This window comes from Pagrus major, chromosome 16 (genome assembly GCF_040436345.1).
Source record: "Pagrus major chromosome 16, Pma_NU_1.0".
NCBI classification, from domain to species: Eukaryota; Metazoa; Chordata; class Actinopteri; order Spariformes; family Sparidae; genus Pagrus; species Pagrus major.
In genome coordinates this window covers 20,484,966-20,502,142 of record NC_133230.1, presented here as the reverse complement: position 1 = coordinate 20,502,142, position 17,177 = coordinate 20,484,966, and the positions used below count along the sequence as shown (strand labels likewise).

Below are 17,177 nucleotides of genomic sequence, written 5' to 3'. Positions count from 1 at the left end.
TAAAATACTCTACATTAGATAAACTTTTTAAATATTTGTACAGTTCACAAGAAAAAAGACAAAACAAATGAAGGAGTCATGGGTTTCAGACGCTTTACATAATTTCTGCTTACATTTTTGCTGTATTTAATGGCTGTAAATTATGTTGATGGGTCCACCATCTGCCCTTGATGAGAGGTTTTTCTATTGCTAGTCTAAAATACAGCCCAGACCTAGGGCCCCTGCAATTTAGCCATGCTTGATTCAGTCTTTACCACTGTAGACTCAACAAACAATAATGGCTGAACTTTAAACTACAGGCATTAACCTCAAACATGTAACAGCTATACAACACAGTCTGTGAGTGGCAGCTCTCCACAGCGCTCTCTCTGCCCCCCTCAGTCGTGGTGAATCCAACACTACATGATTAATATGTACAACTCAAAGCAACCGATCTTGTCTTAGCTACAATTTCTGCAATTAAAGTGTTGTGTGCAAAGTTGAAGAAAAGAAATCAACTGCTCTATTTCCAATGATCGTCTAAAGGCTAGGGGCCAAAGAATGAGGGTCCTGTAAAATATTTACTGCTAAAATAGAAAGACTGATTTACAGGCATGTAGCAGGAAAACTATGGTTGCATTTCCAGCAACTAGTCTCTAAATATATTCCACTTTAGTGTACAGAGCACACCAGGACCACAGTAAGCACCAAAATACCATGACTGGTTGTATTGCTTCTGAACTACCCTTCTACACATCTAACAGGTAGGCGTGAACAACATTTCAGATCAGACACCCATAAGGAATCAAAAATGTAAACGTTTTACAAAACAATAAAAGTCAGCCCACCAACAGTCATGAGCTCAACATACAGTAGAAATAGCTGGCCTTATAAAAATATAGTGATTTCTTCTTTTTTTTTCAACAGTTCTCGGAGTGTTCGCAGGGTGCCGAGGTTGAGGAAAAGAGGAAGGGGCGTTGTGTGGGTGAGGAAGCGTGGTGGGACTGAGTGTGTCTGTGAGGGGGACGGGCTGATCGAGGGTGGACGGAGGAAGGGAAGCCTCACAGTGACAGACTGTCCCTCTCAGTGCCGGCTGCAGTGACAGCGAGCTGTCCTTAGTGGATGTTGAGGTTTCTGAAGTAGTCGAAGGTCGCCCCCAGGGCCCAGCTCGTCTCCACGTTGTTCACCTTCTTGGCTAGCTGTAGAACAGAGTGACAGGAGCGTCTCCATTACCACCACAAAGAAACAATTTCTTATACTTGGTCTTCTACCGATTGGAAAAATACAGTGTTGAAGACGGAATATGATGGTTTTGTTGTGTGGCTTTCTGTATTTTGTATCTTTGTGGCTCTGAATTGCTCACCTGCAGCACAGTGCTGTCCTTGAAGCCAAAGCCCTCTTTTAGCAGACAAGTGATATATGTCATATCCATGCAGAGGAAGGGGCTGATAGCACGGTATTTGGTCATTTTGTTGCACACTGCAAACACAAAAAAACCACAAGGTTTCAGACATGACATTAACACAGGTTTCACATACCACTGACAAAAAGCATTTGACACAGAGACACCTTCCATTCCATGTCTTAACAAAAAAACAATCACCTTTCTAACCTCTGTGCTACATGATTAAAAGATGATCTTTCTGTTTTTGTACGACTGAATAAACAGGGAGGTGCGAGGAGAACGGCTGAGGGTCAGCACAAGGCTGCGGGTGGGTGGCGGTGTCGAACTGCCCAGTACATAGTTTGTGTGTTTCGGTATGTGTCAGCCCCCAGGTGGTGTGTGGCTGTCAGGTGCCCTCCTGCCCGGGCCAGGCAGACATCGTCAGCTCGGCTGCCAGCCCGGCCTGAGCCAGGCTTTGTCCATGTGACAGTGTTCTCACAACACAAACAGCCTTGCATAACACACCAGCTCGGTCCAACTATAAATCTGGTTCTATCTACATGGACGTTACTAGTGTCACACAATCAACCTGTTAAGCATCAGTGAATCACACTGAAACACTGTTTTTGAGAGGATCAGCTGTGCCAATTTGGTACAGTTGCGCCAACTGATTGGGCACAAACAAACTTTCGTGCTTTTGCTGTTTAGACTATGTCACGCGAAGTTTAAGCGGTTAGACGACTGGTATATATAACTTGTAAGATTGTTGGTTTCATACACAAGCTCATCCATCCCTAGAGAAGATAATATTGTAACCCTTACCTTCTTTGGCTCTCTTCTTAAAATCCCTGACTTCAAGCGCACCACCTCGACTGCCATCTGCGCAGAAAAAACAAACATGCAATTTGAATACCGACTTTGTGCAGAAGATGATAATTAGCTGAAAGGATAATGGCACTGGAAGGTACAGTAGCTTCTCGGTCTGTGCCCACTCACCGATGAGGCCAGACTCCACAGCTCTGTCGAAGTAGTAGGAGAAAGCGTAGAAGATGCTGCTGCCCTTCACTTCATAAGGCTGGTGGACGATTCCTTTGATGACCTTCATCACCTCATAGTAGCACAACTTATAGCCGGCGTAGCCTGAGGAGGTAAAGACAAAAGGTAAATGTAGATTTGTCAAAGATTTTCTCAACTAACATTGAAAACGGTGACGGAAACAATGAGTTAAAGGTGCTTGGATGCAGCGATGCTCAGAATGCAATCGGAAGAGCCTCCAGTCTGAGGTCAGCCAGGGGGTTGAAGCTGGGGGGCTCACAAGGGAAGCCCCAGAAAGACAAGTTTCACACAGCCCCATAGGTATGGTTGGCTCAGTTGTGCCGGAAAAACCATGTGCTGACAAGAGCGGCAGTTAGCTCGTCCCTGTTGGGCTGTCTATTTTTACCACATAATTGTGAGCGGTCCAGATCAAGCCACTCGTTACACAAAAAAAATAACAACTCAGGGACAAGCCCAGCATCTTTTGGCTACTTGACTGTGGTATGGGAGTGACTGCCTTATTTGTGAAGTTAACTGACAGTTTTCTTTTCGTTTAAATACAAGGTTGACTGCAGTATAATTGTTCGAGAGGGAGGACGGGCGAGAGAGAGGATGACAAAACATGCGTTTGGCGCCAAGGTTACAGATACTTGAGCGAAAAAATGTTCTCGTGCGAGACTGCGTTATACTGTACTCTATTGTGTTCTAGAGCTGAGAAAGGAATGCATGGATCGCTGCATCCAAGATACCGGGAAGGAAATCAAAACCTCAGGGTGCCTTTATCTCACCGTCTGGAATCCCGCTAACTTTGTAGGTTGTTCCTCCAAAAGTCACATCTTCTCTGAACTTTTTTGGCAGGCAGGAGCTAGTGAAGATTTTCCAATCTAGACCTGGAGACAACAAAAACAAGAAAGAATGTGTTATTTCCCAATGAAGGAATGACACAGCAAGTGCAAACGAGGTGATAGAAGGTGCTTGGTACTCTACCATCGGCTCCTAGTGCTCCAAGAGTTGCCAATCGAGCTGCATACAGTCCATTTCCAAGGTAGCTATGTGATGGTGACACAAGTTGTTAGACAGACGCATTTGTTTTACTCTACAGAATACACGTGTGATCACATCCATAGGGAATACAGCATCTTTGTCTGTTTTTACCTGTGTGTGTAGAGTTGATATGTATTGTTGAAGAGGTTGAATTTGGCGATGTAAGTGGAAGGAGCAGACTGAATGGTTTTCTGTTGGACACACAACAAATGTTTTAGTGTTGGATCTTTGGTGAGGACATTTTCAAACAGATTTATTCGCCACATTAAATATTTCATTCACCTTTGACTTGGGAAGAAATGTGATCTGTGTAGATCCTCCACCCAAATCCAGGATGCCCACTGTCTTCCTTGTGTTGGAGTACAAGTGACCTATGAAAAAATAAACACATCACGTTGGGTGAAGGAAACTTTGAATCCGTCATCCGTGCAACAAACAGAGCACACTGTGTAATCTTGTGGATTCATCACCACTTTTAGTTAAAGTTTATTCCTTTTTACAACCTCTCGTGTCACAAAGGATGCATGTCTTTCCCCACTGAGAGGGGAAACACCTTTTTGGTTTTCGAAAGCTTAACCGTGTTGATCAAAATACATTTTGAGTGGTGCCATGGCTGTGTGAAAAAGGCGAGGAAATATTGCTTGTTTTCTCAGCCTGTTTGGGGCCAGTGATTCAAGCTCATAACCTCAGACAGGAGACAAGAGTCTCTCACTGCCGGGCTTCTGTGTACACTGGAGCCTCAGATATGAGCCTCCTGACCACTAACACCACCATAGCAAAACACAAGCAATGTCTTACCTGTAAGGAAGTTCACTGTGACCCAGGCGAGGACTCCTAAAACACATGGGTGAAAATGTCTGCATTAGCAACACCCTGAGAAGTGATCGCAACTGATGTTCACATTGGAGTGTGTTGGAGCACACACTCTCAGTGCAGCTCTCCTTCGTTAAGCTGATATTAAAGCAGCAGAAGCTGGTGTTACTAACACGCAGGATTCCAGACCAGCCCAGGTAATTACAATTGTCTCAGATGTCGAGTTATTGCGCTCATAAAGTGAGGATAATGAATGGCACAAACTGTGTGATGAAACATAACATGGTGAGGGTGTCTTAATGAGTGATGTGGAGGATCGCACTAAATTATTGGGCGTGGGACAGCAAGCAACTCACGCTGGCATATTTATTTGTTTCAGTGAGGTAGTAACAGACCTCTTGTAAAAAGAATAATGAGAGCAGCGTCATTTGTTACATCCTCAGTAAATGAGGCACCTGGTCAGGCAATATCTTACAAAAATCATAATTAAAAACATAAAAAATGAGTTGTTTGATGTGTTTTTGTGAGTGTGAATATGTTTAAGGACATTAAAAGATGACCTACCTTCGTTTGCTCCATTCATGATGGAAACACTGTTGTCTGGCACAAAGAAGGGGGACTCATCAAACACATCTCGCACCTGTGGAGTAGATTTATCACCACTTCGTTACGATTATCTACTCTTTATGTGTGAAGGCAACACAATGACGTTACGCTACATGACCAAACACTCTGCTCTGCTGCAGAAGACAAACTGTGTCTGTTCTGTTTTAGAGTGACAGATAACTCAACCACAAACATGGCTGGAACAGTAGCCTGGATTTAATACGTTAAATGACAAATATGGTTACTCCACACAACCCCACAACAGCTGTTTTTTTCAACATGATAGCCACCAAATGGGCAGACTCGCTGCCTTTTTTTTTTTTCTGTGACAGTTGTAAGCACTTAGTGGTTTCTCATCTCCGCTCCTTGGCGGGACGGGTGCTGTTTGTGCCAAACTGTCTGAGGGCAGAGAGAAAACGGGCCTCACCTCCTTCAGAAGAGCATTGGCCTTGTCTTCGGGGAGCAGACGCAGACCCGCCGTGGCCTTCAGGACCACGGGGGTCCTGTGCCATTCCTCCTCCGGCACTGTCTTCTTGGCGATCTTCAACAGCTGCCTGATGGTGTTGCCACCCTGCGGATCAAGGTATTGAAAAACAGGTGTAAGTCACAGGCAGGTAAATACAGCGGGCAGGAGTGGGCAGCGGTGACATCATCACCAGGAGGTGTTTTTTGTAATTACACCGTGTTGACATCACATGAGCCCAGCCCTTGGAAAATCCCTGTGGTTTTTGGTGATTTGCAGACAGGGAACACCTCCCTAATACACCTGATGATTAATGACAAGTGATGGTGTAAACAGGCGTACATACCTCCTCGACTTTGTCCTTGTAAGCAGACAGTCCGGGCTTCACTGCATGGTAAAGCTCGTTGTCCAGAACTGGCAGCTCGACTACAAACAAAGAGGACAGAGAACAGATCATAAACCAGAGTGCATACTCTATAAATAAAACTGAAACTCAAGTAGGTGTAATTGCATATCTTTTCTGTCACTGCTCCTGATATTTAGACTGCAGCACCTCACCTACATCCTGGTTCACTTTTAGAAGGTCTGCTGCTTCCTACACAGTTGAGTCAGACAAATTAGAAGTCCATCTGGGCTACTTTTAGAAGCTCATTGCACTCAGTGTGCCGGTGCATGCTTGTCCTCACACCACACAGTGAATGACCCAACAGCAAGCAAACAGAGTGGGAGCCCGCAGCATGTGTAGAAAGCCCTACCATTGGTTTAGAGACACGAGGAGAGAGGGAAGAGTGGGAAGAGTACTCACCGGGGTCTTTCTGGATGAACTTGTAGATGTGGATCCTGCTGCCTGTGCTCCCGGCGTCAAACATGATCCCGTAGAAAACCCGGGTCAGGTTGACGGGGGAGGAGGCTTCAGGCACCGGCTCGTAAACCGCAGGTGGGTGGTAGGGCTCAGGTGCGGGATGCACGACCTCGGGCACCGGGTGGAAAGCCTCAGGTATGGGGTGGATGACTTCAGGTACCGGGTGGAACACCTCGGGGATCTCGGGGAAGGTCGGCACGCCGGGCTGCGCAACTTCAGGCGCCGGGTTGGAGACCTCGGGGAGGAGGTTTTCCGTGTTGGCGGAGTGCTCCCGGTAGCGGTAGAAGTGAGGGATGTAGCGGTGGTGCCGGTAGTAAGTCGCCTCCGCTAATAAGAGGCTCCCAAACAGGAGCCACACGGTGAGGGTGAGGAGCAGGTTCGGCGTGGCCATTGTTTTCACAGCCCGGGAAGGAGAGTCAAAAACAGGAGAGCTGAGGAGAAGAGAAGAGAAGAGAAAGAAGAGGAAGCCCTGGTGGATGATGGAGGAGTGGATAGATTGACAGGAGAGAGAGGAGCAGAAGCACACTCAGGACTGTCCGGTCATCTGTTTACAGTATATAAAGACATAAGGGCTTGGCATGGGGCCACACCGAGAGCAGCCATCCACCAATCCTGTGGCGGTCCATCCCAGCTCCATCAGGAGTCCCCCCTCCTGTGAGCTGAGCTGGAGGCTGACTACCTGCCTACTAGCAGCATTTCCCTTTTTTTTTTTTTTTTTTTTGTAAAGGAGGAGGAGGAGGAGGATTATTTTGGGTTATGTTTTTCCCCTCCTCATTTTTTACTGCTTATTCTGGGGCCAAAAAATTCCCTCTTAGTAAATGAGAAAGGGGTTTATAAAGAAGTGAAAATGAATGGCTCGCGCTAAAAAAAAAAAAGAAAAGAAAAGAAAGGGTCTTAAAATACTTTTTATGGGTGCATTTAAGACTTACATAGGAACTTGCCTCAGAAAATGCCTTCACCCTGCAACTCTTTGGACTTTCACAGCTCCACTTCTTCACCGCTTCACCTCACTTGAGCTCAAATTTGGCCACTAACTAAATTAAGAACGATTCAGGTTCATGTTTAGAGTCTTTAAATTACTTGCTGCAGAATTTATAAAAAGGAGGCGACTTAAATATGACATTTTTCCAATGTTTGCACTCATTTCTGGAATTAATCTTTAGCTTTATTTTAAAATAGCTCAGGCCTCACACAATAAACTTAAAGAAACTTCAACTACTTCATTATTTACTGATAGTAGAATGGATTCTGCTTTATTTATTAGGTATTAGGTATTAATCTCTCCACTAAATCATGTTCAGCAGCACGAATGAATCATGCATGCATTTAAAAAAAAAATCCTTTCAACCTGCCCGTCATGATCCTGCAATAATCACCACATTAAATCTACTGCAGCCCTTTCACCAACCTTCAAAAATGCAAATGTGACCTGCACTCCAGCTGGCATAAAAGTTAAAAGAATGTCAGCAATCATCTCACTCCCACTCATCCCTGTGTTAACCACAGGCTTTCCAAGGGAAAAATATTTGGGCAGCAAGGCACGTTTCACGAGAGAGAATGCATGAAAAGCATGAGTGGCTGTTTCTCTGCTTTAGGTGGGTGGTTGGCACGGCATCACGAAGCCATGCTGTAGTGTATCAGCTAATGCTTTCTCATGTAACGCTCAAAGTTACTGCAGAAGCACCCAGGATATCGCACAGAGGGACAGCAAGTCGGAGACCTTGCATGAACTGAGATTTGTACCAGGCTGTGGTATTTTCCACCCACTTTGTATCAACAGAAAGAAGACAGAGATCTGAAACAGAAGGCGCTGGTAGTCTAGATTCTGAGGCATCCATGAAGATCTGACCCTACCCCAACCCTGACTTAACATGTGCTTATACGAGACTGCTTCACCTCATGCAGAGGGCGACCGAGGCAGAAAATGAGCTGTGGGCCAGCCCAGCCAGGAGGGTAAGGGGAGGGCAGAGGTCCTTCAGATGGGCACGGGAGAGTGCGGGAAGTCCACCGAGAGGACAATGTGGGGAGGGTGGGGCTTGGCACCAGTGTTCCCCCATCATGCCATTCCACTCCCAGGACACTCAACTGTGCAAAGCACTGTTCCAACACTGTAATTTGTACTAAAAATATTGGACTTTCTTTCCTCCTTCCTTTTTTCTAAATACTGCGGCTACTTTTTTCAATCCTGTGGCTCACCAGAATGGTCGTTCGCCCCTATCAAAGCGTACATGTGCAGGACCTCTCGCTGACTTGTGCCCATAGTTGTCTTGGTTGCATGTTTAACAGTGTGATAATGTGACTCATAAACCCTGGATAAAGATGTCCTATTAGAAATATTTCCAAAAAAGTCATGCTGTCTGGTCTTCAGTTTGAAATCATTGTTGATATTTACTTGCCACATCCTGCGGTTAACGTAGCAATTTATCAGGATAATGAGCAGTGTTTGGACAGCTGCAATCCTCCTTTGATATATGAATCACAGCACATGACCTACTTTATATTATCATTAAAATGTGATGCAATAGGACTCGCCCTACAGGCAAAATGTCATGTGAATTTAGACTAGCAGAAATCTTGAATATTCCCTCTACAATTAACTAAACAATATCTACTGGGAGTTCTGCATGCTGCCAAATTAGGTTAGGATGTCAACCAAATGTGCACAGCTGCAGTATAAATTGTGTGTAAAGCGCTCCTCCACAGCATGACACAGCACATAACAAACATGATGTTTTAAAGCAGAGGTAGTTTCAATTTTGGTATTTTGTTTCAAGTTAACTGCAACCGTAAAGCATGAGAAGGGACCCCAGCTTTGTAATCTGCGCTGTGCAATATATCATTAATATGCTGCAATGTTGCCCTCAGGAATGCCATGTTTGTGGGTGTCCTACCCCGAAAAGTCCATTGAAGAGACCCAAACCTTGTCATTACAATTCCAATGATAATGACAGCTTTGAAAAGTTCAGGGTTATTTCAGTTTTCTCTCCTCACTGTCATAGTAATTACCTTTAAATTTAGTCTTCAAACTGTGTTCATGATGCCAGAGCAGAGAGCGACCCTATATGATTCAGTTTACAGTAGCTACACCCAACACTTTTGCGATATCTCCTTTTTTTTGTTTTAGGAATAATCTAAAGTGGACACTCCATGCTCCTGCAGAAAGCTAAACAAGATAATGGAGAGGATTCGGTGGTTTGGAGCTTGAATTATGGCCTATGTAACTTTACATTGTCTCTTTTGTGGTTTTTTTGGATTAGCGTCTTCGAAGATGTAAAAAGTCACTGCATTTACGTTGATCTTTGTGGCTTTCCCAAAGCTCTGGGAAAGAAAAGAAAAAAGTGAGGGACGGTAGAGAGTAAGTAACATATAGTCCTTTCAGTATAACAGGGACAATACTGCTGACAGGAGTACAAATGACAAATGTATGTCATGTCATCATGTGGGAGGAGATCATGTGCAAACAGATCCTTTCTTGATAGAGCCCGGCTTGAGACTACTGTAATTACAAGACAAGAGACAAATGCAGCCATTCTGTGTCAGTCCAGAGGCGGCGGAGCAGAGCAGACATGTGCATTTCATTATCTCCTACAGTGATCGGAGGATTGATTGGTTAAAACCTTCATTTATTCAGGAGAAACTCACAAGCGCGCTTTTACAGACGGACAGATACAAAATACAAGGCCGCAACTTAAAGTTTATAGAAGCGTGCACATCCCAAAAAAGTACAAATGAAGATGTATACAGTTTTTAATGCTCATGTATATCTAAACTTCCTTTTCAAATGTTATTATTTGTGATAAACTCAGGTGTACATCATGACATAACCATGTCATGATGTCAATGATAGGCCTTTTCCATTTCGACATTATGAAAAGCAAAAGTGCAAATAAAATCAACAATGGCTCTCTCTTTCCTTTTCAGTAGCACAGGGTCCTGATACTGTGCGCGCTGTCCCACTGTCATGTCTTATCGGGACTGATATATGACGAATCCATCGTTAATGGGAATAGTAAACCTGTCCTTTACTATGACAAGTCAAAACATCTGCCGGGAAAAAGGCAGATTATAGATTTCCACCAGGTGATACAGCCTATGTAATCTTATTTTTATGTTAACCTTGCTTTCACTTTATAATTATTCCCAGTACTCATCTATGCAATTCATTGGTTTGACTGATGGTTGATGATCTATCTATCTATCTATCTATCTATCTATCTATCTATCTATCTATCTATCGTGTGTCTTGTAACTGAACTTCTCTGTAAGGATGTTTTAGATATGGGTTATCAGAGACAGTGAAATGTACATAAATATGATAGAATTGGTGTGCAGTACCCAACAAACATGGTTGAATAAGGCGGTGTATCAGATGTAGAGGAGGTGTCAGTTATCAGAGGTCCTGGGACACAGAAACTTGACCTTTCTCTCGCCTGCAGTGTCTCCATGGCATCAAACCGTACACAAACATTTACATTCATAAATGAACAGGAGCTCGCAACGGCCGAACTGTGAAAATCCTGCGGTAGTTACCGTGTAGTGTTGTGCAGTACTCAGTAGCGAGGATGCCGACGAAGAAAGTCACCAAAGTAAAGCGGGCGAAAGCCGGGTAAGTGCGCACTTCTGCTGCGTTGACGCTCAAAGGGGAAACTCGGGCTACACTTTGTGTATTTTTTATCGCAGGAAAGGAAAGAAAGACGGCAAGCAGGAGTCGAAAGCGGACAGAGAGTCGGACATCGAGAAGGCCAGGGCCAACGCTGTCCTGTGGGAGCTGAGGTTTAAGGACAGAGAGCAGGCGCTCAAGGAGACCAGCGAGGCCGCCTTCAAGCTGGGACGCACCAACGAGTACCTCACCAACCAGCTGTACCGCGCCGAGCAGGACGCCGTCGACACAGCGGGACACTGGGAGAGAAAAAGAGTAGTTTACGAGAAGGAGGTCGGTGATTTGCTTGTGTGTGTGTGTGCATTAAAACGATGACCGGTTTCACTAACACCTTTATTGTTTTGTAACAGATCAATACGCTGCAGGAACGCCTCAGAAGTCAAGAGGCACATGCACGTGAGGAGCAAAACAAACTGGTGAGTTCATTTTTAAAACACAGCCACAAGAAACGAAAGGCAGCTCTCACTGTGGGCCCACAGAACATGCTCAATTTGGCATGTTCACAGTGGAATACTATACTGTGATTTACAGTTTCAACCTGCAGCATCTCAAAAATGTGCTGCGCTGGGTCTAAACAGCTGTCTCGTGTGTAATTATGCTGGCATTTATTATGCAAGAAAACAACAACCAAACAAAGCGACCATAAAACAAAAAACAAACCCTCACATTCCGAGATACATGGTCTAATGTTAGTTTTATTTATGCATGTGGCCGCAGGCAAAAAAGCATAATTTGAAAGTGCTTGGTAGGGAATTGGCAGCCACACTGCTGGTCTTGATGTGTTAACCAAACCCCACACAGATCCTTACTCCAAAATGCCAGTTTAGGTTACATAACACACACCAGAAGGGTCTTATTTTGACTTATCCTCGCTGACCTCTGCAGCTTTTAGTCAAGATCAAGCTGTCAAACTGATATGACAAAATTCAAGTAGCTTAACTAGACAAAAAAGTACAAAATAAAGGACCTTTCGCTTCTTTTGCGAGCAGCTGTTTTCCATCTCCCAGCTCTTACTTCACGCTGGTAAAATGGAGTCCAATAAGCTTCTGAGGAGGAAGAAAGAGGCACGGTCTGGACCAACTTGAAACATCCCTATTTTAGACAGTATGGAACTGTCACATATGTCCGGTTATGGGGAAAAAACTACTGTCGTGTGGTTGACTCTTAAGGCATGATGTTCACAGCCTTTTTCTCATTGTGAGAGGTTCATCCTGCAAATGGACTTTAGCTAATGGAAAGTGCTCCATCAACAGCAGTGCTGGGCCTGAATGCCCTGGCTTTTGTCTAAGGAGTGTTGACAAATGCACCCAGCCAAATAATTATTCTATAAAAACTTTTCCAACTACAGTTTGTGCACAGCGTGAGGAAAAAGACAGATGCATGCAACAAGGACCACTTTTAACTGTAAACTGGTGGAAGTGTTTTGGAAAGCTGACCATTTGATAGATCACACAGAATGAAAATTGCAGATGATGCAGACTGACTTCAAACAAATAAATAAATAAATACTGCAGATTGGCGCATTGATGTAGATGGATGTATACAGAGTTATGTGAGGAATAACGATTAGGCCTCAAGTTGTAATCAGATGGTTGATAGAGCCTCTCATTTAGTCGTCATGGACATGTTTGTGGGTGCGTGTTTTTGCTAGTCTCTCATGACTTTGGTCATTTTGTCACATTTTTGCGCAGACGGGCTTTTCCACAGTAGCATCTTGAGGTATTTGGCCTGACTGATCTGTGTTGAGGTCGGTTTGCTGAAGAGTTTGGCCTGTGTGAACTTTGGTATAAAATCCTCTTGCCTGACTGATGCAAGTTGCACTTATGGGAACTTTGCAGCACATGAGTGGATGCATTTTCACAGGAATGCATTTAAAGGACAAGTTCACCCAAAAAGGAAAATTCGGTCATTATCCTCTCACGCCAAGTGAAGTTTTGTAGCCCACTAAACATTTCTGAAGCGCAACGGAAAAAACAGTGTTGCAGCATTATCCTAAACAGCTTAAGTAGATGGGGACTCCAGAAATGTTTTGTGGACTGCGAAACTCCACTCAATGTCCCATCGGCACGGGGGTGAGCAGATAATGACTGAATTCTCAAATTTAGGTGAACTGCTCCTTTAACATTTACTCTAACTTTCACGTTGGTGTCTAATCATCCGATTGGTTTCACCAGGTGGAAGAGTACACACTGCGAATCAATGAGATGCAGGAACTGTTCAGAAAGAAGTCCAGCGACTTTAACATGATCCAGGATGGAATGAGGGAAATCAAGAAGTTTCAGACGAGGAAAGCCCAGATGGAGCAGGAGCTCAGTGATGTGAGGGCGGAAATAACACACAATCAAATGTTTCCTGTTAAGAGTGTTAATACCACAAACAATCCTGAAAAAAATGTATTTTGTAGATTAGAGAAAGCATGGAACTTGCTGAAAAGGAGCATCGGGAAAACCTGAACGAAATGGAGAACAAATTCTTCAAAGAGAAGGTATTGTTACGTGTAAAAGAATCAACAAAAAATGTCTGATCAGTTTGGAATATTATGAGTGTGTTTACATGCACACTAGTATCCTGGTTATAATCAGGTTTTGTTTTGATGGTTTCTGTACCATCTAATAGTGGATGAGATGTAAAGAAATCAAGTTGCGCCTGTGGGCAGACGATCAGAAACCTGGATGATCATGTAGACAGGGATATAAATACCAACGTTTTTCATGTTCTGTGTAAATGCTGTATCCTGAATATAATCAAAAACAGGATAACGCTCAAAACCAGGATACTAATGCACATGTAAACGCACTCAGTGACCAGTCATGAAATGAAATTGCAGGGAAATACATCAGATTTGAAAACATATCAATCAAACAGTTGGTTGGTTGAGGAGACTTGGTCCCCTATTCATGGACAGATTGTTACTGAAAAAGTAGCTAGTGGCTGATATTGTCCAAACAACAAGTGAGTTTCCCTCCAGGTTCGCCTGGAGAAGGAAGCTGAGCAGAAGATAGTCCAGGTGGTGGAGATGGCCCGCAAAGAAGCCATTGAGTGAGTGTGTGTTTCCGCCGTCCCCTTTACGATCTAATTTTGTACTTTAAACTGCTCTTTGATGGGCTCAGGAGTGTTTATGTGTGTAAATATATATAACTAGAACTGATGTTATTTTTCTTGACCACACTGGTTGGTCACGTTCAGATAGTGTACATCACTGAAGCCAATGATCACATCTTCAGCCGCCCCCCTGAATGTCCTGCAGGAAGGAGAATGTAATGCGTGAGCGGAAGACCATAGTTTATTACTTTTGAGGCCATGCGATGTATATTTCACCTCTGCTATGTTTAGTTAGTTTTTCCAGCTCATAAAACATCAACATTGATACTGGTGTGGTCCTGCCGGTTTGGTCTCAGTGTCAGTAATTGATTTCATGTTTGAACACATTTAGTTTGTCCTTAAAAGTCAAGTAGACTGACCTAGTTTATTCAGTTACGTGTGTAGGAACCAAGAAACTGAGAATGTATAATCACCTGCATCTAAGAATCGTTGTGTTTTCAGTACGAGCCTATTATATGTTCACAGGGATGTGTTCAAATATCTCAACCGCTTTTTTGTCCGTCCTGTAAACTTTTAGGCAGCTGGACGACGCCTCGCGCTCTGTGTTCAAGGAGAACGTCCGTCTAAATGAAGCGCTGAAATATCACGTAAAGGAGGCAGAGGACCTGCATAAATTGACAAAGTCACTGGAGAAGGTTAACGCTTCCCTGGCACTGGACAAGGTATGTTTGAACCAGAGGACAGCAAACAGCAGTGTTACTATTAGGCAGTCCTTGGATAGAGAGCATTCATCTCCATGAAGTCATTTTCAATCATCTCAGTTATGAAACACTTGTCAGATCTGTGCAGAATATATTTCAGGTGGTTTTTTTTCCCTTGTGTTGTTTACTCGTGCTCACCCCTAACCTCCTGAGTGCTACCCAGCCTCACTGTGGTCAGTGGTTGCGGTGAGTTTCCACTGGTGTATGGGTTCAAATTTAGTGGCTTCTCCTTGCAGGTTTCTGGCACCGATTCTGTTAGACAAATAAATGTTGGCCTCATTAATCTTACCTCTGATGATGACAGTTAATCAAGGGAGTAAATCCACCTTGTTGAAGCGTTGGCCACTCACTCAGCACAGCACAGGCTAGCGCACAAATCATGATCTGTTCCAGGTCTATATTGGCATGCAAATGAAAGGATTCTGTCATCGATGTTACAGCTTTGCTCCTCTGTCTGCTCACCCAGAAAGAGTTTGAGATGAAGGCAAAGGAGAATGCAGCTCAGATGAAGGCCCCAAAAGAGGAGCTATCCAAACTGAAGGCCAAGGTAGCTTCACTGGAGCAGAGCCTAGAGATAAAAGCTGGTGAACAGGAGCGAGAGAGGGAAGGGCAGAGGAAGGGACTGGTCAGCATCATGGCCAACGATGTAAAGCTGCAGAAGCAGCGGAGAGAGCGGGAGAGGGAATTGCGGGAAGCCAAGGGGCAACTGAGCAACATGGTGTCGCAGCGCAGGGAGCTGGAGGAGTTCTTCCATGGGGCACTGGCTGAGGTTAGGCAGGAGATCATGGCCAACAGGAAGAAATACATAAAGGACGCACAGCAGGATTATCGCTGGAGGATGAGGGAAGCCACGGCAGGAGGGCTGAAGTTCCCTCCCATCCGCACCTTTCATAAAAGCCCCCACAGTACCAACTCTGTCTATTCAGACGTGGAGGCGGCTGCACGGTGGTAGGTCCACTTCCCATCATTTCCATGGCTTTTACAGCTCTGTGTGTCTTTTGTGATATTTTTAATTCCTCGTGTTTATCAGCACCAACAAACCCTCGGCTCATTCATACCCCTTTTTCCACCAAATTAGCCAGTTCTATGTTGGTGGGAAGGCCCCCCTCAGTGGTCATCAAAACGTAACACTCAACATTATTCATTTCATACACAGATGTTGAAATTATTTTGATCTTATCCATGTGTATTTTAGGACTCATCCACCAGGAAGCAAAGTTGAAATGTCAGATCTCACTTGGGAACAGAAGGAACAAGTGCTCGGGCTTCTCTTTGCTAAAATGAACGTGCAGAGGGAAAGGTAATAAAACCTCTCAATGATTGTATTATGTTTGTCTAAGCTTAAGCGCTTGCTTGTTTATCGCTCATTGACATCATCCTTAAATAATACTGCACAATCCACTCATAATCCCTGAAAATGGACCGAAACTTCTGGATGAATTACCTCTGAACAACAAAGTGCGGTGACACCGAGCGGTTGTTCAGGCCAAACTTCTGGTGACTCCTCCCTCTTTTTAATGTTTTAAACAGCCATTTTCTCAGCAGAAGAGGATACCATAAAACATCAGTTAGGCTTCAAGCAATTTTCTTTTCCATCCAGCTGCTTAAAAAGAATGAAGAAAGAGTCTGAGCACAATAGTAAAAATAGGCCCGGCCGCAGAGTCGTGTGCTTGGAAACAAACATCTGGTCATGTCGATTTGCTTTCAGCCTATTGGCCCCTCTTCACGTGCACCAGCAGTTTATTTTGTTCTTTGAAACGCTTGTGGTCAGAGAGCAGCTGGTAACATGATTTTCAGAGAGGAGTGTGCAGGGGATCTGGATGTATGGGGGTATGGCAGGCTGGAGGAGATGTATATTCATGTTAACAGTGGTCTGGCACCTAGTCCAGCAGAAAAACACAGAGCATTTGGCCACTCGAGTCTGTTATCTAAGACCATGTGCATTGTGTTGACCCAGAGTAACCCCTCTCCAAGACAGGCTGCAGGCCTAAGCGCTTAGACACCAATGTGCTAAAACATGTTTTTTTTTTTGCTATGAGGTTCTGTATTTAACTGCAACTCTGCATTTTCCTGATAGGAAAGCCAGCCAACATCTGGCCCTATCTGCCTCCTGTGAGAAGAGCCTTGTGGACAGGGATGCAGCTGAGTAGGACACTAAAGTAACTAAAGAATAAAAGTTACTCTTCATCCTCGCAATTACAAAGCTTGTGCAGATATATTGGTCCCATGTTCCATGTTTTAAAAAGTATTGGCCGTGAGAGCGTGAGTATCTCAATACATGTTGATTTATCATAGTTGCATTATAGCTTTGTATAATGATGACTGTCTACCAGAATGAGAGAGGAGCTCTTCCAGGCGACCTTTATCACCCAGGCGCCTGAGCTCGTTCTGTCCTCGAACCCAAACAGCCTGCCGGATATACACACCACATGACCTCTGTGTGGCCTCTACATTGCACATCACACTGTGCATTGTTTTGCCTCTGCTTTGTTTGCTTCCCACAGAGCGTCAATCATATTTTATAGCAG

At 44.2% G+C, this 17,177-nt stretch overlaps 2 protein-coding genes across 2 annotated transcripts; one reads left to right on the top strand and one right to left on the bottom strand.

Annotated features, from left to right (window-relative positions):
* Window positions 1-886: 886 nt before the first annotated feature.
* On the bottom strand, window positions 887-10,765 carry entpd5a (ectonucleoside triphosphate diphosphohydrolase 5a). The gene is made up of 14 exons (XM_073484473.1): window positions 10,717-10,765; window positions 6,130-6,617; window positions 5,671-5,750; window positions 5,289-5,432; window positions 4,820-4,895; window positions 4,241-4,276; window positions 3,725-3,813; window positions 3,554-3,633; window positions 3,386-3,447; window positions 3,187-3,288; window positions 2,360-2,503; window positions 2,186-2,242; window positions 1,343-1,458; window positions 887-1,178 (listed from the first exon to the last, which is right to left on the bottom strand). The coding sequence occupies exons 2-14, from the start codon at window positions 6,575-6,577 to the stop codon at window positions 1,095-1,097; spliced, it is 1,518 nt and encodes a 505-aa protein (XP_073340574.1). The 5' UTR covers window positions 6,578-6,617; window positions 10,717-10,765; the 3' UTR covers window positions 887-1,094.
* On the top strand, window positions 10,739-16,953 carry bbof1a (basal body orientation factor 1a). Its single transcript, XM_073484472.1, has 10 exons — window positions 10,739-10,792; window positions 10,867-11,119; window positions 11,197-11,262; window positions 13,021-13,164; window positions 13,251-13,331; window positions 13,815-13,885; window positions 14,466-14,610; window positions 15,116-15,597; window positions 15,845-15,949; window positions 16,727-16,953. Exons 1-10 carry the CDS (start codon window positions 10,749-10,751, stop codon window positions 16,797-16,799), a joined length of 1,464 nt encoding a protein of 487 aa, XP_073340573.1. The 5' UTR covers window positions 10,739-10,748; the 3' UTR covers window positions 16,800-16,953.
* Window positions 16,954-17,177: the final 224 nt, after the last annotated feature.

Coding starts and splice junctions, on each gene's coding strand:
- entpd5a (XM_073484473.1), bottom strand. CDS start 6,577: ATGGCCACGCCGAACCTGCTCCTCACCCTCACCGTGTGGCTCCTGTTT. Junction 5,751..6,129: donor GTTCATCCAGAAAGACCCCG/GTGAGTACTCTT, acceptor CTTTGTTTGTAG/TCGAGCTGCCAGTTCTGGAC. Junction 2,504..3,186: donor AGTTAGCGGGATTCCAGACG/GTGAGATAAAGG, acceptor TTACCTCCTCAG/GCTACGCCGGCTATAAGTTG.
- bbof1a (XM_073484472.1), top strand. CDS start 10,749: ATGCCGACGAAGAAAGTCACCAAAGTAAAGCGGGCGAAAGCCGG. Junction 13,165..13,250: donor TGGAGCAGGAGCTCAGTGAT/GTGAGGGCGGAA, acceptor TGTATTTTGTAG/ATTAGAGAAAGCATGGAACT. Junction 15,950..16,726: donor ATGAACGTGCAGAGGGAAAG/GTAATAAAACCT, acceptor TTTTCCTGATAG/GAAAGCCAGCCAACATCTGG.